At 55.0% G+C, this 22,053-nt stretch overlaps 1 protein-coding gene across 1 annotated transcript in view; it reads left to right on the forward strand.

Moving 5' to 3' along the window:
- The window catches only part of VAC14 (VAC14 component of PIKFYVE complex), a 102,036-nt gene that overhangs the window by 61,174 nt on the left and 18,809 nt on the right, over positions 1-22,053 (forward strand). Inside the window, exon 14 of the mRNA XM_028092304.2 lies at positions 1,399-1,531. Coding sequence (XP_027948105.1) covers positions 1,399-1,531 — 133 coding nt within the window. The remainder of the gene's footprint in view (positions 1-1,398; positions 1,532-22,053) is intronic.

The raw sequence follows: 22,053 nt of genomic DNA on the forward strand, positions 1-22,053 counted from the left end.
TACAAAATTTCCAGAATAAGCAAATCCACAGAGACAGAAAGTAGATTAATGATTGTCAGGAGCTGGTGGAGGGGGTAATGGGGAATGGCAGCTAATGGGTAACGAGGTTTCTTTTTGGGTGATGTTTTGGAATTAGTGGTGATCGGTGCACAATCTTATGAATATACGGGACACCACTGAATTGTACACTTTAAAAGGGTGAACTCTATGATATGTGAATGGTATCTCAAGTCGTGTGTGCGTTTTGTGCCCTGTTGGTGCCTCGGGCAGAGGGAGTGAGGATTCCTACCATCCCTAACACCTCTTTCCAGCAATGCCGTTGGGGTCAGCATGTGTGACGAAGAAAAACCAAAGAGATTGCATGGGGTGTATGAATATACTACATGGCGATCAACTAGGCATTCCTTCAGCCCTGCTGTCATCCTCTCCATGCCCGGTACCTTGCGGAGGAGAGCATGTGCTGGGGTGAGGCTGGGAGGGGGACTGTATGTGGCCCTCGGTGTATTTTCAGCTGGGGTGCATATCAGAGGGATACTCCGAATATGCTTCTGGTTCTAAAGCCAACTCTGGGCTTTGAAAATCTTTAGAGTACTAGTCTAAAAGAGCATTTCCACCTGAAGAAGAATGTCTGATTTAAAAACATTGTGGGGTGCCTGGGTGGCTCAGTCGGTTAAGCGTCTGCCTTCGGCTCAGGTCATGATCCCAGGGTCCTGGGATCAAGCCCTGCGCTGAGAGCCTGCTTCTCCCTCTCTCTCTGCTGCTCCCTCTGCTTGTGCTCTCTTGCTCTCTCTCTCTCTCTCAAATACATAAATACAATCTTTTAAAAAAAATAGTAAAAACGTCGAGTAAAGATTAAAGCCCTTGGTAACATTTTGTCAGGGTGCGCTGTCTTTAATCCAGCAGAGGTGTGCATAGTTTCCCTCGTCTTGAGCACCATTGGGAAAGGAATGTGGGTTTTGTTGACTGTCAAGGTTGTATGCCTATTTTACCCTTTTCTTCTCTTTGACATGTCATCTGTCCTTAACCAGCCAAAATGAAGCTCAAGTGTGTTTTTATTTATTGGGATGATAGGTATAGGTTTGTTTTATAAAAAATTCCTAGCACATAGCAGCGGTCTCACAAATGGGTGTTCACTAAGTAATTGGGGGCTGGCTGGAGAGGTGGACAGGTAAGTGGGGATTTGTGCAGTAAGCAGTTGTATTTGCTTGCACGTACTTGTATAGTCCTTGCTTTTTTGCCCTTGACCCGAGGCCCTGGATTGAAGATTTTCCCTCACCTTGTTCCACACAGACCCCACCACCACCACCTTTCTGGAGTTTATGATTGCGTATGTTCTGTGGGGGTCCCACCATCCTGTGGACCATAGAGTAAATCCCAGCTCTGTCCGTTTTTCTGCAGGTACCAAAGGCTTAGAATGTTCTCCTTCCACCCCCACCATGAACTCCTACTTTTATAAGTTCATGATCAACCTTCTCAAGAGGTTCAGCAGTGAACGCAAACTCCTGGAGGCCAGAGGCGCTTTCATCATCAGGTCAGGCTCGGCGCACCTTCTCTTCCCCACACAGCCACACTTTTCCACTTCACAACGTGCCAGGGCTCCAAGCAGCCATTTTCTCCTCCCCTTCTCTCCTCTCCTTTTCCTTTGCATTTATTTTTAAAGAAACAAAGGAGCCCCCTGCCCCCTTCACACCAGGCTACTGTTGCTGCCAACCTGAGATAGGTCAATGTCGCCATTTCTCGAACGGACGAATGACTTTTTCACTTGTGTCTCAAGGTTTTCCCTTGAGGTTAAGTGTCCTGTCAGTATGCCCTTGTTGGCGTCTTTGGGGAAGGAAGTAGGTGAGCCAGATGGAACACGAAGCGGGGCTGTGCTCAGGTGTCCAGCCGCCAGCACGGGGTTTGGCCAAGGTTGGTGGCAGCAGTCGCTCTGGCAGAGCTGGGATCTTGAGTCCTATGAGCCCGGCCTTGGACAGTCCCAGGACCCCAGCCCCTCTTGGCCTCTAGAACTCCTGTCACCAACAGCATAGCCAGGTCTGGCCCTTTGCCTCCTCCTCAGCTCCAAGGAGCCAGGGTCACCACAAGAGTGACCTTCAAGTCACCGAAATCTAGATGGGGCACAGATTTCTCCAGGCTCCCCCACAAAGCCAGGCAGAGAAGTTTTCTGGAATGGTCTGGGTGGCCTCCAATGCTCTGTGGCAATGGTTCTCAGCCCTGGCTTCCTTTTAGTCACCAAGGGCTTTCACCCTGTCCCATGAAATAAGCACCTCTGGGGTGACAGGGTACAAAAGCTGTCCAGGGTGCTCGGGGAGCTGACTAGACCAGTGTGGTCCGTGGGGTCGGGAAGGCTCTTGAGGCTATCTGCGGGGTCTGGGGGTTGAAGGAGGATTGCTGGCAGAGGGTCCGACCTGTACAGAGTCTTCAAGTCAGCAAAGAGCGTGGCGTGTTCATTTTGCTGTGATCCAGAGGGCAAGGGGGAGAGGGGCCCAGCCTTGCTGGCCACGCCAAGGTTGGAGGCCTCTCCCCGAGGCCAGGAGGAGTCACTGAAGGGGCTTGGGTCGGGGGACAGTATGACCAGATTTGTGTTTTTAAAGATTCCTATGCTGCTGAGGAGAAGGGGTGGGTGGAGAGAGCAAGGTAGATGTGTGGGAGGCCATCTGGGAGGCTCTTGTCCAAGTGGAAGATGGTGGCTGCTTGGGAGGGGGATGGGAGGAAGCAACCAGCATTCCGTAATTTGTAACATGTATCATTGATTAGTGACCAATTACATGAGGGCCTCAGGGGACAGGCTGTCAGGAGTGACACTCAGGACTCTGGATGGTGGTGGCAGTACCTGCAATGGGAGCTCTAGAGGAGAAGCCGGGAGGGAGGAGGGTCCCATGTTTGAGTTTAAATTGCTTTGGTAACATCAAAGGAGAGATGATGAAGCAGGTTGCTACCCCTGACTCTCAAAAGAGGGACTTATGCCCAGGATAGAAATGTGGAAATGGACAGCATAGTCCTTCATTCATTCACTCATTCATTCAGCAGATGGTTTTACTGAGTACTGACTCTGCCAAGTACTGCTCTGGATGGTTCTGTCCTTATGGAGCTTTCATGCCTAGGGAATAAGAATGGTCAGTGATAAGAGGGGCAGAGGGGGTAGGGAAGGGGCCTGAGGCTGAGCCCCAGGGAGCCCCAGGGTGTAATGGCTGGGGAAGGAAGGAGGAGCCAGGAAAGGAGGCTGAGGAGGACCTGGAGGTGGGAAGAAGCAAAAGCAGGTGGCAGGAGGCAGGGAGGGGAGATGAGTTCCACACGGGTCTGCCAGGAGCCATGCCAGGAGCCTGCCCGGCCACTTCATCCAGAGCTGCCTCCCGGGGCCCTCGCTTCAGGGCTGAGGGTGGAGTTGAGGGCGTGGGGTCAAAGGACTGAGTTGTAGGACTGGCCTGAAGGACAAATAGCAGGCCCACGAAGTTTCTGCCCGTCGGGAGGAATGGGCTTCTGATGGGCCAGACCACCAAAAGGTGTCCCTGTGGTTGTGGGAGGCTGTCGCGGCCCTCCTGCTCTTCTGAGGTCATGGAGAGCAGGGTTTCTCGAGCTCGGCACCGTAGGCGTTGGGGCTGGATAGTCCTTGGTGGTCGGGCCCGTCCTGTGTGCTGGGGGATGTGGAGCAGCAGCCCCACCCTCCCGGCGGGTACTGTCAGAAATGTTTCCAGACAGGGCCACATACCACTGGGAGCAAAATCCTCCCAGGTGCGAGTGCCACAGTTACACAGGGACAGAAGTGGATTCTTAGCCTGCTCGGCCAGAAGGGGAGGCCTTCCCGTTTTGCTTCACATCAAGGTGGACAGTCAGTGGGATTGAAGTGGAGAGTAGAGGTGGTACAGGAGACCCCCCCATCAGGAGAGTGACAGTCTTTCCCCATATGAGTGACAGTTTACTTTACATGGTTTTCCACACTGCAGACATGTCAGTTCTCTTGACGAGCCCCCCTTGGCCTGGAAGCCTTTCAGGAACCAGTGGAGAGAGAGGCCTTCGAAGAAGGCATTTGTAACTAGTTTCCCTCCAGAGAACCGGACTCTAATGGGTTTTTCCATCCTACAGGAGCCTCACATGCCCCATCAGGGGCTCGGGGAGAGGGTGCTCAGAGCCGTCAGCAGCATCCCCAGACTGCACCAAGCAGAAGTGTGGGCAGCGAGGGCATGCGTGGGCGTCCCCCCTCCACTGGCTCAGGGGCCCTGGGCTCCGTGAAGCTGGGGGCCTGGCGGCCACTGCCATATTCCCATTTACAGCCTCCAGGGTGGTGAGGCTTTCCTTGCTTTGCCTAGTGTCTTCCTAGCGGCCTGGGCTGACAGGCATCCTCATTTTGTGGAAGGGAAATGAGAGGAAGCCCTATACCTGCCAGGCTTGATGGGAGCTGAGCTGCAGACCCTTGCACTCTGCTAATTCCGCGCCTGCCACTTCATCCATTCTGTGGGGGAGTGCAGAGGCCAGGTGCCTTGAGGGGCCCTGCACAGCCTGCGACCCGGGCACTAGCACAGGAACCCAGTGGGCTGGAGTGGTAGCAACCTTGGGGCTGAGCCCCTCACACTTGTATCCCCCCCCCGGTCCTTGGCGTCATTTGTCCAGCCTGCCCCCCGCCCCCCCAGAAGCAGCACCAGCACCTGCTTCCTCTGGGCAGCACGGGCTCTGAGCCAGCGTGCCCGGCTGCCACTGACCAGCCCGCGTCACAGTCCCAGCCCGCCAGCCGGCCTAGGCTCTGGGTGCACAAAGCACAGCATCAGACGTGGAGGAGGCCTTGAAAGACATGTGCTCTCCTCCTCCTTCCTGTGATCAGACAGGGGAGTGAGCCCTTCCTCGAAGTTTGCTGGGGACAAGCTGTCGGGAACGTCAGCCTGCCTGTCCGCTTCTCATTTCATTTCCTTAATTTTTGCTGACGGCTTTAAAGAAAAGCATAGTAATGGTCCATGCAGACTGCTGAGATGAAGCCATGGGCCAGATAAGAAGCACAGAGTGATTTAAGCCTCTCCTTCAGGTGTTAAATGAACAAGTGAACAGCCATTGTTTCTACAGTAGTGCGTTTAGCTCAGGGAGCAGAAGGGGTTGCCGTCCAGAGGACAAAAGCAGCCCGAGTTGTTGAAGACAAACATCTGGTGGGCGTCTTGGCGTTGAGCAAGATGCATGATTTCCCTCAGGACCCTGGAGTGTTTCCTCTCCCACACGCAGCTTTCCCAGGCTGCCCCTCCATGGGGCGGGGGGGGAGTGGGGACCCCGAGCCTCCCCCTTCAGGCCCCTGGGTGGGTCAGACCTCCTCTGTGCCATGGGACCTTGTTATCTGGTGGACGTAACAGTTTAGCCGTGTGGTGAACTTGGGGGAGCCGGAGGCTCCAGAGCCTCATCTCAGCTGCAGGACCAGAAGCTGAGCCCACATGTGGAGGGAGGGGACGTGGGGTGGGGGTGCCAGAGGGGGCCGGGCATCCCTCAGCCCTGCCCACACCTCTCCCCCTTCCCTGGACTCCACGGGAACGGGACACATGGGCCTCCCACACGTCCTCGGGACCCAGATTAAGATTGGAACTTCTGGAGTCAAAGAGACTTGGGTTCGAATCCCAGATCCTCCACTTTTGGTCCGCGTGACCTGTTTCTGTAGTACTGCCTGCCGCGTCGTTTTGCAGAGAGGGTTACATAAGACTGCACACCGTCGCTCTCCGCACAGCTTCATAACGGGGAGCTCTTGTTCCGCCTCATGACGTGGCCTCAGCCTCCCATGGCGGTCTGTGAAGACAGGAAACCAGACTCCAGAGAGGCCGAAATAGTTCAACCTTCTGTGCCGAGAGCTGGCCCTGGTGCGCCAGGCCTGCAGCCCCAGCACCTCGGGCACCCACCAGCGGCCCGGCCCCAGCCCCGTTCAAACAATTCTGCCCCAAGTAGGTGTTGGTGTACGTTTCCCTCCTCCGGCCTCTTCCCGCCCTCCATGCCAATGCAGCAGAACAAGCGCAGGGCTGTTTTCCCATGAACCGGGCCGCTTATACTCCGTAGAAAGGAAGAGGAGGGAGAAAACGCAGCCTCTTTGATAAACTGATATGAACTGCAGCGTGATCCAACAGCTGGGATCCTTACAAGGCCTGCTTCTGTGCTGGGAAGTGAGCGCGTCTCGGGACACCCCACTCCGCCCGCCAAGATGGCCCTCGGGCCAGCCATCCTTTGGCTTAACCAACTGTGCTTCTCCCCCCCTCCTCTTCCTCCCTGCTGCCTTGCAGAGAGGACTTGCCAGAGAATGCTTTCTTTTTAATGAGTGCCTGCTGTGAACTCAAAGGCTCCAACCCCAGCCAGCCCAGCCGATGGTGGAGGAGGTCCTGAGCACCCTTCCCGGGGACACAGGTGCCCCTAAGATGAGAGCGTTTGAAGAGGCCGGGCCAGGGGCCCAAGTGGAAGAGCAGGAGACAGTCCTGCGTCTTCTTCCATGAGACCTGAACCCAGAGAAGCCCCGAGATAAAGCTTCCTGTTCATTTTGGTCCACCCCTCACCTCTGATACACATGGGCATGGCAACCTCTCCAGTTCAGCAAATTTCACACAGTCCCTACGACTTACCCCTGCTGGTCCTGCCCTTGCCTTACCCCACCCCACCCCACCCCCGGGTTTGCAAAAGAGCCCTGTGCTTGGGAGGGGAGAGGGGGAGGAGGTTGATTGGCTGCCGAGGTGGGTGGTGGGGCAGGAAAGCCAGGGCCTAGGAAGCCACTGGAAACTGGACTTGTTCTTAATTGCATCACGGGGAGGGCCTCAAGGGAAGCAGTGGTCTTTCTTTCACGCGGTAACTGGGAAATTCCACTTTGCTGTCTTCGTATGGTCCACCTGTGAAACAGGCTGTCGTCCGGGGCCACACTGGCTGACCCTCCCCCCTCCCCTCCCTCCCCCCCCCACTCTCCTTCTCACTCTGTGTCCTCCCAGTCCTTCCCAGCCTCCGGAGCTCATCAGCATCAGGTACCCCCCTTACAGTCTTCATAGGCACCACGTGATGTGCCAGGGGGCATTGGCCGGGCCCCCCCAAGCCCATTGTGCTAATGCTAATGCAAGATGGATGCGAGTAAAGGGGCAAGACCCAGATCCCTGGTTCAAATGGCATTTTAGAATAGCACACTTTGCCTCTGGCCCCCCGCCTGCGGGAAAGAGCTTCTAAGAGGCCCTCCTGGTTTTTACTCTCCCCTTTAATGGGATGCGTTCATTTGCTCCGAATAAAAATAATCTGCTTTGACAAACATGCGCCAGCCGAAGTCTGTCGGCTAGAAGGGACCCAGAATGCAGGTGGGGTTTGACCTTTTGTTCATCTGAAGCCATATTGATTGGGTCCCCAGCTGAGGGGAAGGAGACAGGACATTGAACAGGATTGGAGGAATTCTTCCAAGGAATTTCTTACTTCCGTCTCAGAAGCTTCTCTTCTTGCTGACTTGAAGTAAGGCTGCCCGACTCCTGTGTGCATCTTCTGGAGGTTTCCACAGTCATTCTTTCCCCAGAGACCAGGGGGGCTGGGGTGCTTTTGTTGAGATGCAGGACAGCAAAGAGAGTATGTGGCAGAAGCTCTTTTGCATAACCAGCTCTTGGCTTTGATCTAACTGGAAACAACGTGGAGAACGTGACCGGCAGGGAGGCACAATCTGATACGCCAGAGATTGAGAGGAGAAGTCTAGCCCTGAAGGTAAAATACAAAGATGTCCTTGGGGAGGGCAAAATTCAGGCGGCCCAGAGAGCCCAACCTGGTCTGTTTCCACTGTCTCCTAACCCATGAAAAGGTGCCACGTCCCAGCACCTCACAGAAACATCTGTGACCTGGGAGTGCCCGGGAGGGCTGGGGACCTGGAGGCAGGCCAGTGGCTTTGCTCTCCTCCTCCGGGCAGTCTCCACGATGTCCCTGTAGGACCCACTGTTACACACGCTGGCACTCCCTGCGAGAAGGGCGTATTTTCTTCTGGAAGATGGGAACCACATGTGGTGGGCCTTGTTAGGCAAGGCTGGGATTAATTAGGTCCTACTGGGGGAGGTGGGGGTGGAAAGAGGAAGTGCTGGCCAGAGGGAGCCCTGCGCGGTGTGTGCTGAGGTCTGAGGAGCCTCAGAGGAAAACGTCTTCATGTGTCAGGGGTCCTCGTGGATCCCTGTGACAGGGAACTGGAAGAAGGCCAAGGATCTGCTTGCTTTAGAGGTCCCAGATGAACTTGGCCAGGGGAGGCCGTGTGACCCAAGCAGGCCTCCTCCCACAGAACCAGCCATTCACCTTGCACCTAGAAGCCCCTGTGGACGGGCTAAGGACTCAAGAATGGACTGGCGGGAAAGCTCATTCTGTGCCCACCGCACCGCGTGCCTTGGACTCCCCATGGCATGGGTGCTGGCACCTGCTCTGTTCTTCCCAGCCTCAGATTAAAAGCACTTTCTTGTAGTCTCCACACCTAAGAAGCATCAGCTCCCCAAGCCCATGGCTCAGGCAGCCTGCACGGCTGGGGGTGACTGTCAAGAACCGTTGCCAGTGGCTAAGAACTTGATCGTGGATTTCCTTCTGAAGCTTGAGAGGTTTTCCGGATGGAATCGGCAGTATTGTCTGGAGCTGTTTATACTTTACCTAAGGATGTCAGGAAACTAATGAAGTTTTGACCTTGTAAGTCAGACAGCTTAGTTAATTAGCAGGTAGCTGACGGCTATCCTGATACAGCGTCTGAACAAAACAGTGGCAAGAATTGTCCCCTAAAAGTCATCCCATCCTCCTCCCTCCTTGGGGGAGGGCTGCGTCTGAGCCAGGACACACACAAGGGTGTCCTTGGTTTTAAAGGTGCTTCTGAACTCCTTCTGGAACAGCAGTTCTAGAGTGTGTCCTGTTCACCCATCGTAAAATGTTTCTTCGGAAGCTCTTTTCTTTATCCTGGTATCGTTTCAGCTCAGGTTTTCTCAGGGGCCTCTGGGGGGGTTCTCCTCTCTCTCCCCACAGTGGTTTCCTTTAGCAGGTAGCCATGAAGAACACACACACACACAAGCACACACACATCCTGCCCCTGTCTTCCGAAAAATGTAGAGAAGGTCTCTATCATGTGCAGTTTGTGAAAGGCCATCCAGACGAGCTGCTGCTTCCACATAAAAGGAGGGCTCCTGTCCCAGCCTGTACAATGGTTCCGCCTCCGAGGACCCTCACCTGGGAGAAACCTGGCGCTGAATTGAGCCTCAGAAGGCGAGCACAAGCCCACATGAAGTACACACGGTCCATGGGGAAGGGTGCTTTGTAACCGAAGCAGCACTCAGGATCCGAAGTGGAGAATGGAACTTCCTTCAAAAGTTTGCAGCTTCAACTCCCAGGAGCGCCCTTACTCCAAGTCCTGGGTCATGCTGCATGCTCCGTGGGGCTGCTGTGTTGCCATCCAGAGACCCCAGAGCGGAGTGTCTTGGTTGTCTTCCAGACTGGGTGGTGGAAGCCTTTTGGGAAAACTGCCCCGTTTCCAGTCTGGACTCTGCTTTTCCTCAGCCCTCATGCGAGTGAAGCTGTGCCCTCTCACAGTGTCTCCCTTCCACCCAGGGGTGTTAACCCACAGAAAATCCCCACCAAGACCCATCCTGATGTGGCCGCTGCCACCTCCTCTGCTAGGGCTCTCATGCCACTGGCTGCCGCCGTCTCCCATGCAGAAGTGAAACACTGAGTAAATCTGCACGTCCTTTCCTGCCTGCCTTCTGGACCCGGCCTCCAGCCTCCTGCCTGTCCATGATCCTGGCCTACTTCCGGTCTATATTTAGATGACATAATCTCATTGGAACTGCCTGGCACTTGGACAGTGAATGTCTTTCTGGGTCTAAATCTCCATTTCAACTGCTCTTTTTTTTTTTTTTTTAAAGATTTTATTTATTTATTTGAGAGAGAGAGAATGAGAGATAGAGAGCACGAGAGGGAAGAGGGTCAGAGGGAGAAGCAGACTCCCTGCCGAGCAGGGAGCCCAATGCGGGACTCGATCCCGGGACTCCAGGATCATGACCTGAGCCGAAGGCAGTTGCTTAACCAACTGAGCCACCCAGGCACCCTCGACTGCTCTTGAGAACATGTCTCACCCCCCCCTTCTTCTCCCAGATGATTTGTTCTACCTTCCAGTTCATCGCAGTTGCTTGCACCATCCACGTTGGCCTCTCTCTCTGAAGCTGAGCTGGGATGGATTTCAGGTGCACTCCAGGGTCTTCGCTCATTTCTCTCCGGTCCCCTGCCGAGTGTCCCATGCTGTCTGTTTTGAGCCTTGCTTCTCTTTCCTCTCAGAAGCTGCTTTCCCATGAGCTCAGTGTTTTGTCCTCCATTTCCTGGGCCATGCACCCCAGCTCCAGCTCTCAGGCGGGACGGGTTTCCTGAACGTGGAGCCATCTGAGCCTCCTTGTTGTGCTCCCCCAGAGAGCTGCTGCCTTAGTCAGTAATGGCGCTCCTGTTTCTAGTTCACCCTCAGCCTTGTCGTCAGTAAACTCATGCTGCAGAGGGGACCCTGTGCCCCAGACTGCTGCCTGCATATCCACTCCCTCCCCGTGAAGGAAGAACAGCCCTTCGTGTGGCTTCAAAGGAGAATGTGTCTTAGGAACCGCTCCGTCCCCAGGAGTTCTGACTTGTTTGCTGCTCTTTTTGCTTTTTCTGCCATCTCTCCGGCAAAACCCTCTTTCTTTCTTAACCACATACCGTTTCACTTCAGTGCTGCCCCAGATCTGTCTTCTTTCCTTCTCCCGATCAGGGCAATATGGCAGTCTTGCCTCCCTCCAAGCCGTGATGCCTGTGATGCCTTTTTCAATGTAAATTTTTCATTGAAGAACAACATACTATCTAACCGTGCACAAATCATAGGTGTACTACCACTCAGTTCATTTTCACGAATTATCTACACCCAGCACTCCAATCAAGAAGTACAGCATTTCCAGCACCCAGAGGTCCCTTTCATGTCTCCTCCCAGTTAGGACCTCTCCTCCTCCCCAGAGTAGCTACTGTCCTGACTTCTAACACTATAGGTTTGTTTTACCTGGTTTTGAACTTGATATAAATTGAAACCCACAATTCATACTCTTATAAAGGCTGGCTTCTTTTGATCCGCTTTAGGTTTGTGAGGTTCATCCATGTTAGATGTGCAGTAGTTCACGTTTCTGGAGAGTATTCCACTGTGTGAAGATACCATGATTCATTGACCCATTCTGCTCCTGATGGGCACTTGGGTTATTTTCAGTCTGGCACTATTACGTGAACATATGGGTATGTTTCTCTTAGATACATACCTAAGAATTGCTGGATTAGAGTCCATACATAGTTTAGCTTTAGTAGATATTTCTGACACTGCTTCAGTGTCCACTCTCTCAGCCGCGTCTGAGAGATCCGGTGGCTCATGTCCTCACCAGCGCCTGGTATCGTCAGTCTTTGCTTTTAGAAGCCATTCTGGCAGGTGTGTGGTGGTACCACCTTGTGGTTTTAATTTGTGTTTCCCTGAAGACTAATGGAGAACTTCTTGTCACTTATTGGCCTCTTGGATATCCTCTTTTGTGATGAGCCTGTTCACATTATTTCCCCCATTGGGTTTTTGGTGCTTACTGATTTGTAAAAGTTCTTTATATATTTTGGATTCAAGTCTTTCTCAGATGTATACCCTACAGGTATCTTCCCCCTACTCCGTGGCATGCCTTATCATTTTCTTGATAATGTCTCTTGATAAGTAGAAGTTTCTAATTTTTAATGTAGTTCAAGTGATCAGTTTTTCTTCACAGTTAGCATTTTTTATGTTTTGTGGTGCTTTTTCAGGGGATTAGGAGCTCACGAAAACTAACCATAAAGCTGCCTGTTTCTGGTTGATGTTAAGCATTCTCAGGGAGCTGGAATATTAATCCACCTCATACCCAAGGTATTACTTCTTAGCTCTAGCCAGGATCTTGGAGGCCACCTAGTCCAGCCTGCTTGCGCTTTGTCAAAGCAAAGACTCCTCGTCACCCTCCACCCTCCCCGCTCAGCTGAATCCTCAGCTTAACACATGACCCCGGGCATCCTCTCGTCCTCTGCCCCTGGCTTCTGGTGCAGCCGGGCCAGCAGTGGTCCGCAGCCTGGAGTCGGGAACCGCGAATCTAGCCGTATGGGTCGGCACTCTGAGTGGCCGGAGGCAGGACCCCAGGTCACAGGTACCAAAATGAGTGAGGGGGCTTGACTAGCCTGTGTGACCAGACAGAGCGGGAGAGCAGCAAGATCCAGGAACTCGGCGTTTCCCTGCGGTGGAGACATGGCCGCCACGTCCCCACAGGTTGTGCCTAGGGGAAGGAGCTCTCACTGGCTCACGCAGGGTCAGGCCCCCATCCCGTGGGGCAGCAGCAGCCCGACCAGAATCCACAGGGAGTGGGGAGCAACAGCTCTCCAGAGGACAGGGGCCACTCTGCCCACAACAAAGGGAAGGACTTGCCGACCAGCAGCAGCCCCAGGGGCCCGCCGCGCGCCTGCTTTCCTGAGTAGTTTTCTTACGTTGAAAGTGACGATGCAGATCATTATCTCCTCTGAATCCTCAGGAGGATTTAATGACGTAACAAAGTGTTCAGAAGACTGTCTGGCACCTGGTAACTGTGACAGTGATCGTGATGAGTGGCACCTGCCCTTTCTCTGTGCCGTCCAGAGCTCGGAAACCCAGGGCGTGGGTGGGTCACTGGCTGCCGAGCCCAGCCTGGCACCCGTTCGCCCCCTTTCCAGCCCCTCGCCTGCGTCGGTGGTGTAGTGGTGAGCATAGCTGCCCTCCAGCCCCTCGCTCGCTCTCATGCCGCGCACTGCCTCTCCCTCCGTGGTCTGCGGCCGATCGTCACTGTCTCTTGTTTTCGAAGGAAGCAGAAGGGAGGAAGCCATTGAACAAACTTAACACATGACCCCGGGCGTCCTCTCATCCTCTGCCCCTGACCTAGGCCCTGCCCTGTTCAGTGCCACCCAGTCAGGACTCTTGACTGCATGTGACAGAAAACCGGCTCCCGCTCTGTGTAGAAAAACAGAAAGGGAGTGTGCTTTCGGGTCCGAGGAGTGGCTCATGTGCGGCAAGAGCCCTCCTCATGTCCTCAGGACTTGGTCTTACCTTGTCACCTCCATAGCTGGCTCTTCTTCCTCCTCTGTCAGCCCACCCTGGGCAGGCCATCCACCCTGAGGGAGGCAGACCCAAGCGGCATCCACCCTGTGGTCGAGGTCCATATGTGGACTGAAGGGGGGGACATGAAGCGGGGCCCCCTGTGGGGCAGCGGAAGGAGTGACACATCCCTTCCACGCTCCCAGCAGCCAAATCCTCCATCTGCCCCGGAAAGGGGCGGGGTGGGGGGGTGTTGCTGAGTAGTGACCAGGGACCTGTGACCTTCCCAGAGACCACTCCGAGGGCAGGCGGGAAATGGAATCCAGCCTCCAGCTCATCCCTTCTCTGTGGCTTCCTACCTTTTGAACACTGCACCCCACCAAAGACTAGGTCATGGGCTGTATGGCTGGCTGTGGACTTGGTTAGACACAGGCCCTCTTGGGCGTGCTCCCAGAATGATGGCTCCAGGCTGGGATCAAAGAGAGACCAGGAGAGTCTCCGTGTGGATTTGAGGCTCAGTTCAGAGTGGCCAGAAGGGACCTTAAGAATCAACTGAATTCTTTCACACACAAGGAAATGGAAGCTCTGGTTTTTCCAGTAACTGTTTGCACGTGCTGCCTTCATGCCGCAGCCTGGGCTAGGCAGACCCAAGCCCAGCCAGCACACTGTGCGGACAGGGACCCGGGTGGGTCTGGGGCACTGTTAGAAGGAGGAGCTCAGGCTAGCCCCGCTGGCGGTAAGGGTCAAAGATTCACTGTCTACAAGGTCCTTTCCATGACTGTTCCTGGAGCGTGTGCGGTCTACCAGGCCCCACGCCAGCCCCGGGCACACAAGAGCCCGAGAGCCCACCCCTCCCTTCACCGAGGGGGCAGTCTAGTGACATTGGCAGACAGGTGACAAGTGACCAAGAAATGTGTGCCCTGGTGTTGTGACTCGAGCTCTGGAGGAAACGGTGGCGGGGGGGGGGGGGGCGCGGTCCTCAGGTTTGGGCTTATGTTAAAGGGGGTACCCCACAGCTTCAGCGGAGCCAAAAAGCTGTGACCTGGATCTGATATTTTCTCGGAGCATAAAAGTGCCCTAATTTTCCCTCTCCTCAGGCTCAGCTGAAGCTACGCCAAGAATTGGCTTTTAAAGGCTGCCTGAAATGTGGTCTGCAGCCAAAAATCTATAGAGCCACTGCGTTTGTGACCTTGTTGAAAATGCTTACTGAGGAAAACCAAGGGGGTAGGGTTTGGGATTTTTTTCCTTTTTAAAATTAAAAAAAAAATCAATTTGGCCCTCCTCACCCCATCCCTTTTTCCTCTTGGCACATTCCCTCCCCAGAATGCCTGAGTGCTCCAGCCCCACTGAGCTCATCTCTTCCATTTGTCCACACCTCCCCCATTCCCCAATCCCGCTCCATCCCCCCCCCCGCCCCCCATGCTTCAGGAATGAAAAATACGAAGTGGGTTAAAATAAGGAGCCTGGGTATAGCCCTGGAAATTAGGCCACAGCTGTCAGGCCAGGCAAGAGTCCTCTCTCTGAGAATGGAAATGCCTGGAGCAAGCACTCGGCCCCTCCCCTGTGAGGACAGATAAGAGTCTCTTCCCTAGCACTGCCCCCACCTCCCCAGGGGCTGGCCAGGAAATGCCATTTGTCATTGAGCAGACCTGTCTTAGTGCCCACTGGCGGGAACACCACAGTGGACAGAGCTGGTCCCTACGCTCCCGGGGTCAGTCACAAACACCAGCAGCAGTGGTGGTCTGTGGGAGCAGATGAGGTGGGGGTAATGCCCAGTCCCCATGGAAGGGTCCAGGAAAGTTTCAGGAAAGAGATGCTGTCTAACTTAGCCATGAAAGATAAGTAGGGACTGGGTAGGGTTGGGGAGGAGAAGGTGTTTCTGATGAAGCCAGCAGTCTGCTCAGAAGCCTGCTGTGGGCCTGGGGGCTTGTGCCCTGGCACCCCAGGGAGCTGGGGGTGCAGCTGTGACCAGGCCCCTGACTATTTCATGAGCAGCCCTGAGGTACCCAGTGAACCACTTAAGGGCCTGAGCAGGTTCAGAAAACTCTTTCCACCTGCTATAAGCATGCACAAGACCCTGAGAGGAGAAACCACTGATAGGTGGCCACCCCTAGAGTCTTCAGGATGGCACTGAGCAAGCCTCTATCTCCCCCAGCCAAGGAACGACTGCAAGTCTGCATGAGGCCACACTGAGGTGGCTGGCCCCCCACAGCCCAGTGCCCTGCCATGCTTCCGTAACATCCAGTGAATGCAAGGGAAGTGGGCCCACAGGGTGCAGGGGGTACTCAAGTGTGTGTTACCTTGTGACCTTACAGGCTCTCCCCCACCATTAGCCTCCCCAAACACCAAAGACTAGTTAAGGAGTGGCTCAAGAAGCTTGCTTGACAAGGAATTGGGCTGCTTCATCTTTCTAGAAGATTCACTGCTGCTGGGAGCAGCAGTTTGAGCAGATAATCTGGACTAAATTTAAAAACTTTCTCAGCACCCCAGACGTCCCTGCCCCAACTTGTTTGACTCTTCAGGGGACACTGCCTTCAGTCACTTAATTCCAGGTGCCTGTGAATTCAGCCAGCTTGCCTTGTCCAGTCATTTCTCCTGAGAAGAGTCCGCTTTTTTCTTCGTCCCACGTGAGCTGAGCCCCTCCTTTGAGCCCCTTTCCTGAAGGACCCCCCCCGCCCACCTGTGTCAGTAGCCCCTGGCCCAGACAGTTGGCCAGTTCCTAGAGTGACCTCACTTCCTTCCTGCCCTTGAAGCCAGAGCAGCTGCGCACCCCCATCCCTTCTGCTTCTCCCAGCCCCCCAGTAGTGTGGTAATTGGTTTCTTAGATCTTCAGCTGCACACCCTGTCTGGGAGTATTTCCCGGTCTCCTGACCCTCTGCAGGAAGACCTGTGATCTTACTGCCGTGGGGACCCCGAGGGCAGGGGGCAGTGCAGACCCGGCTGCTCCGTCAGCTCCCCACCCCTGCAGTCCCTCTGCTCTCTCTCGGGCCACTAGTACCCGACATAGCAGCAGCGCCACCACTCTCTGCCCCTGATCCCCCGCTGCAGCCCAAGGTCACACTCTCGCCAGGATGGGGCTCTGGGTCTCGTGTGACCAAGCGGCTTCCCCGGCGATATCTGCCCCCAGCTCGGCTCCCGGGATGAGAATCTGTCATTATGGTTCTCGGAAGGTCACAGCTTTCATTGCATTTCTGTGGGGTCGGGAGAAAATGTCAAGGCTCTCTCCACATGTTCAGTCTTCCCAAGCCAGCACGATGGCAGGGCAGGAGGGTGAGGAGGGGGACGTCCGGAGAAAGGAAGGCAGGATGGACAGACCCCAACTGGCTTGAGTGCCCGAGGGGCATGAGGTGGGGGGGGGCAGGGGCCACAGTGCAGCCTTACCCACAGCTGTGCCACTTCTCAGGGGCTGGGCGCCCTGGCACAGCCTCCAGGGAGGACACCTCCCTGAGGTTTCATCATCTGAGTCCTCCTGCTCCGACTGCCCCTCCAACAATCTCCCAGTCCACCCTCTCCATCAGCCTTGACTTGCCTCTGCCCTCCCACTCAGAAGGGGCATCTGGAAAGGCAGCCCTTAGCCCCTCCGTACTTCTACTGGAAGAATGTGATTGCATGGGGCCCTAGTGACGCTATCAACAGCAGCCCAGGGGGTGGCCTTGCCGGGCGCAGCCGTGGCCACGCGTGGACACGCATCTCACGCTGCGCGCCGCTCGCACCCACGATCCTCGGCCTCTCTGGGCAGGCAGTGCAGGGCAGCTCTGCTCTGATTGAAGGCAGGGGCTTCGTCTCCATTGAGACTTTCTCTTCGTGATTCTATTTCCAGAGAAAGCCTCCCCTGTAGTAGGCACTCCTGCCTGCGAGTGGAGCCAGGCCTTTTCTCCTGCTCGTATTATGCTAATCGCTCCTTGCAAACAGGCAGACTTTGTAGGAGGTTTGCCTGGTTTTAGATGAAACCTACGCCTTTGAAGCAAAGAGCAGTAGCTAAAAATACCATCTCCCGGCTGTTGATCCTCTCATTTGTAAAATGCATGTTTCCATTGTTAAATCAGCAAATCTGCAGCAGCCCCCACCAGGGAGAGAGAAGCTCTGCCATCTGGGCGGGAGCAGGGACACTCAGAGGAGACGCCCCCTTCCCAGCACCCTGCTCCCCGCGCCTCCTCTGAGAATCTCCACAACGGAGTCCAGAAGATCCCAAAAGAACTTCCTTCTTAGCTGTTGTTGAAAAAAATGTAGACCACGTAAGATAAAAAACCAAAACAGTGCAGAAGACCTAGCTTAAAATGTAAAAGGCCCATCAACACCACCTCCTCCCCCAGGAGTAGCCTCTGTTTTGGTACCATGTATTTCCTTCCAAAACTCAGTCTTACGCTTGTGAATACACAGCATGGCCAAGTTTGGTTTTGGTTGTGGTTGTGCATTTCCAGCAGTGGACCCGGGACTCGGATGGCTCCTCAGGCTGCCTTATTTGCACGCGCCAAGCGCACCTCCCTCAGGATCCCGAGTGCACTTGGTCACTGTGCTCTCAGCTCCAAGCACAGTGGCTCCGGGTCACCCTCCCTTATCAAGGCCACCACCTCACCGTGTTCAACTCCATCGCTTGTCTCTGTGGGCGTGGTGGCGGGTGCAGGGGGAGGGCAGGGTGGCCGCTTGCCTGGCCCAGCTCTGCCGCGGAGAGCCTGGTCTGTAATTGAGACTGGGGACTCCAGATGCCTGCAGACACTTTCCCCAGAGGGACTTCCACAAACACCTCCCACCTTTCCCGCTCTATTCATTTAATCCGATGCGGATTTCCTGGGCTGGAAAGGAACGTTCGGATGAAAAGCCCATTTCATGCATCTTGAAACTCCCTGAAAATGACTGATCACGAGGAATTTTCACAGCTTCCCGGCACGGGGTTAAGGAGGGTACAAATAAGAGAAACCCCCTTCGTTCGGCCACAAAGGACCAAGGGAGTCCCTTCCTTGCTGTCTTTGTCCCGTCGCTTCTGCGTGGCTCTTCCTTCCTCCCAGCCCTTTCCCTCTGATCTTCTTACCATTTTCCAAGAGACTCAGCAGTGAGGCTGCTGGATATTTGCTCTCTGACCAGCAGTGGGGTATTACTGTTTCACTTCGCATTGTTTCCGACGCTTAGCTTCATACCCTGTAAGCGGGTACTTGTAAAGGGCTACAGACAGCAATCTCAGTTTATAAAATTTCATAAAACCCCCAAGGCTAAAGATCTGAAGGGCAGAAAGGCAGGAGCGACATGTGCCCAACGCAGCAGCATCCGTGACAGCCGAGGAAGCACAGCCTGAGGCCAGGGTGGCAGGCACGGCTCTGGCCTGAGTGTTGCCCTCCTTTTCCTTCCGTTTGAACAGAGGGAGTCGGGGCTGCGCACAGCGGGCTTGGGAGCCCTACGGTGGAGACCGGTGGGGAAATAGCCAAAGGCCAGGTGGAAACTTAAGAAGACCAGGCCCGGGCTCTGGGGAGGTGGGGTACATCTCGAGGACAGCGGTCAGGGCTCCTTTGGGACTGCTAGTAAGATCTCCCCATTTCTACCAGAGAGTGCCATCACTGAGCTTATGGCAGTAGCTCTGGGGAGGCAGTTTGGGGGCAGTGGTTCTCCGTCCCAACTGTGAAGGCCATTAAGAATACAGATCACCACTTCCTGGAGTGGGCCTGAGCTTGGTCTTGGTGTCCCATATGGTTTCAGGCGATTCCAGCATATAGCCAGGTTTAGGGGTCTCTTGGTAAGGCACTGTTCCTGGCTTGGAGGGCCTTCCTGGTTCTGAACAGTGATTGCGTGACCTTGTGGGTGGGCTAGGATACTGATGGGCCAAGGGGCGGTGGCTCCCACTGAGAAGTGTTAGGGGGGCGGGGCAGGACAGAGAACTGAGGCTGCCACCAGCAAGCAAAATGGCAGCCCCTGGTTGGAGCCATTCAGGGCACATTAAATCCCTTAGAGGAAAGTCACCATGGGAACGTGAGATAGAGGCGCATCGCAGTGCTTACCCAGGGCTCACGACCACCAGAACAACCAGCCCGTTTGATGAAGAGTTTGCCGGGGGGGGGGGGGGGGGAGGAATTCTGACCTCAGTGTGGTGACTACGTGACCAGCAGGCTGCTGGGCTCAGGTTGGGGACATGGCTTTGAGGTGAGAGGGGCAGAGTTACAGGGAGGCCTCGGTGTCTGGGCTCAGTGCCCAGCATGGTGGAAGGGAGATGCTCACCATCTGGAAAAGTTTGTGGTCGTAAAAGCAGCAGTGGGGAGTAATCCCTTGGCCTGGAACAAAGCACTAGTTTGGGAATAATGGGATGAAGCAGTAGAAAATCTGACCAGAGCAACTTGGTAACAGGAAGACATTCGGGACAAGGGGTGTCCCCAGGTCATTCCCAGGTACGAGGGAGCAGCCCTGGGTGGGCTCCTCTGGTTCCTGGCACTTGTCCTACATGCTTGCCTTAGTTCTCAGAAGGTCACCCCCATAGTTTTAAGCGGAAATGGCAGAGATGCGGGGGGGGCACTTTCCCTTTCCCGTCCTAAGACAGATTCTATGTCTCTACCTGTCTACTTCTGCCTGTGGATGTGTCACAAGCCATGGGGTGAAGGGTGTCCCTGTGCTGGACATTTGCATCGAGAGGAATTGGAGCTCTCAGTCAGATGGAAAGAAGAGCTGCACTGGGGAGGAGGGGTCTGTCCTGCAGGTGACACGCTGCATGGGACGGTCTGGCAGAATGGGACAGGAACTCCGGGTCAGGGGCTCTACTCCGCCGTGGGCCTGGCAGTGCTTGGCTTCACTTCGGTCCTCTGTCCCGTGAGCACAGGATCCCTGAGGACCTCCATGTACCTGGCTGGAAGTTGGCAGGGGCGTGGATGGGCAGGCACATCCAGGGCCTGACAGCAGTTTGCCAGGCTCTGTGGGTGTGGACATAGGGCAGTTTGCGGACACTTCATGGGCAGGGAGGCTAAGCATGTCCTTGGGAAAAAACCCTGCTTGGAAGGGTGGGAGCTCAGAGGTCTTCAAAGGGAGAGAAAGTTTCCGTCCATGATTCTCTGATGGTTAATCCAGGGACTCAGACCTGTGAGCCTCAGAGCTGCTCTTTCCCTGGCCGTGTGGGCCTGCATTCAGAGCCCCAGCAATCACTGTATTGAAATCCCTCCTCCCCCCTCAGACCTCAGCCACCAGCTGGCCTGGGCCCCGCACTCAGGAGCCAGGGCTCCTAGCAGAGGTTTCTGGGAAGCTGCTGATGGAGTCACCTGCACAGAGTCATCCCCCACCCACCACCACCCCAACCAGATCTGAGTTTGGGTTGTGGCTATAGCAGAGCTGTGGGTGCAGTGCCCGGACTTGGGCTCCCACTCGACCACTAGGAGAAAAAGCCATGAGAACTAAGCATTAGCACAGTCAGCACTGTCCCGGCCAGGTATGGCCTGTGTGGTCATTGCCTGCCACCCACCAAGGGAGCCCCGGGGTGAGAGTCAGGTGGAAGGAGCCGGTTTGCAGATAAACTTCCCAAGTCACAGGAAGGTTCTGGAGAAACTCGGGCTTCAGTCCATCAGAAGGCCCAGTGATATCTGCAGCCAAGGTACCCCCAAACCATCGGTCTTCCAGAAAGACCATATCTGAGCCCCTGAGCCAGCTGGGCCGTGAAACCCACGGGCTGGGTATGGGGTCCGGCAGCAGCTCGGAGCGTGGGGGCTGGGATGGGCCACCAGACAGGGTTTGGCAAGGCTCTCGTTTGTGCCTCACTTTCATTCTCTGCTCAGAGGGGTGGCGGAAATAACACCTGTCCCATGGTAAAGGGATTCAAGGTATGTGACATGCCTAAGGAAGAGAAAGCTCTCACAAACGTGCCGTGTGTGGTCGTTACGGGGCAGGAACCTCCGTGACAGGGACCCGGCTGTTCTCGGGGGCTTGCCGTGTGTCAGTGGTTCTTGGAACTGATTGTCCTGGAGACAGGATTTCCTTCAGTGAGCCTTCCCTTTGTTTTCATTTGTTCTAAGTGTTGAGAAGATGAAATGCTGAGGGACCGTGGGCTTCCCTACCAAGGGTTCCAGGCCTAGAGGGGTGGCCTCCAGCTCATACCACCTCCCCCGCCTCCTAATAAGCGCCTTTTCCTCCAGCGCCAACACAACTCAGCCCAGCCCCCAGGGTCTTCCCTGCGTGACTTGTGGTGTCCCAGGCACCCCCAGCACAGGGATCCCGCCCTTGCCCTCTGACCTGCATCCAGCCATATTTTGGGGTATCTCCACCACGTGGGATAGAAGGTGGAGCCTCTTTTCTGGGACACAAACCTGGACCTTGTCTGTAAGTCAGACACCTGCTGAGTCTCCTCAGAGGCCTCTCCTGGCAAAGTCTGAAAGCGCTTCAGCCAGCACTAGACTCTTCACAAAAACCCCCCATGCAGTGTTCAAACCCACCTGAGCCCCTTGTAGTTCCTCACGCAAGCCAAGTTCCATAGTGGAAGTAATGCAAGCTGCCTTGCTCCTCCTGTCAGTTCGTCCTCTCTTCCATAAGTATCCATCCCTGGGCCAGGCCTAATGGGGTTTCAGACACATTCTGCCTTGGGAAGCATAGGTTAAGAAAGGAGACACATGGCGCGCCTGGGTGGCTCAGTCGGTTAAGTGGCTGCCTTTGGCTCAGGTCATGATCCTGGGGTCCTGGGATCGAGCCCCACGTCCGGCTCCCTGCTCGGCAGAGAGCCTGCTTCTCCCTCTCCCTCTGCCTGCCACTCTGCCTGCTTGTGCTGTCTATCTGTCGAATAAATAAATAAAATATTTAAAAAAAAAAAAAAAAGAAAGGAGACACACCCCAAGTGGATGTCGGGAGGTGAAGTTCAGGAGGGTGGAAGACCATGCGGAGCTGGAGGAAGGAGAGTGTGGGGAACTAGCGCAGGTGAGGCAGGAGAGGGGTCACAGACCCTCCCAGGGGTCCTGCTTGGGGACAACTGAACAAAGGCCTGAAGGAGGCTGGCGCGGTCCCTACAGATGCACAGTGGGCAACAGGCTTGGCCAGATTGAGAAGAGCACAAGGAAAAT

This window comes from Eumetopias jubatus, unplaced genomic scaffold, assembly GCF_037043125.1.
Source record: "Eumetopias jubatus isolate StellerSeaLion01/CBP00866 unplaced genomic scaffold, mEumJub1_p1.0 scaffold_10, whole genome shotgun sequence".
In the NCBI taxonomy this organism is placed as follows: domain Eukaryota; kingdom Metazoa; phylum Chordata; class Mammalia; order Carnivora; family Otariidae; genus Eumetopias; species Eumetopias jubatus.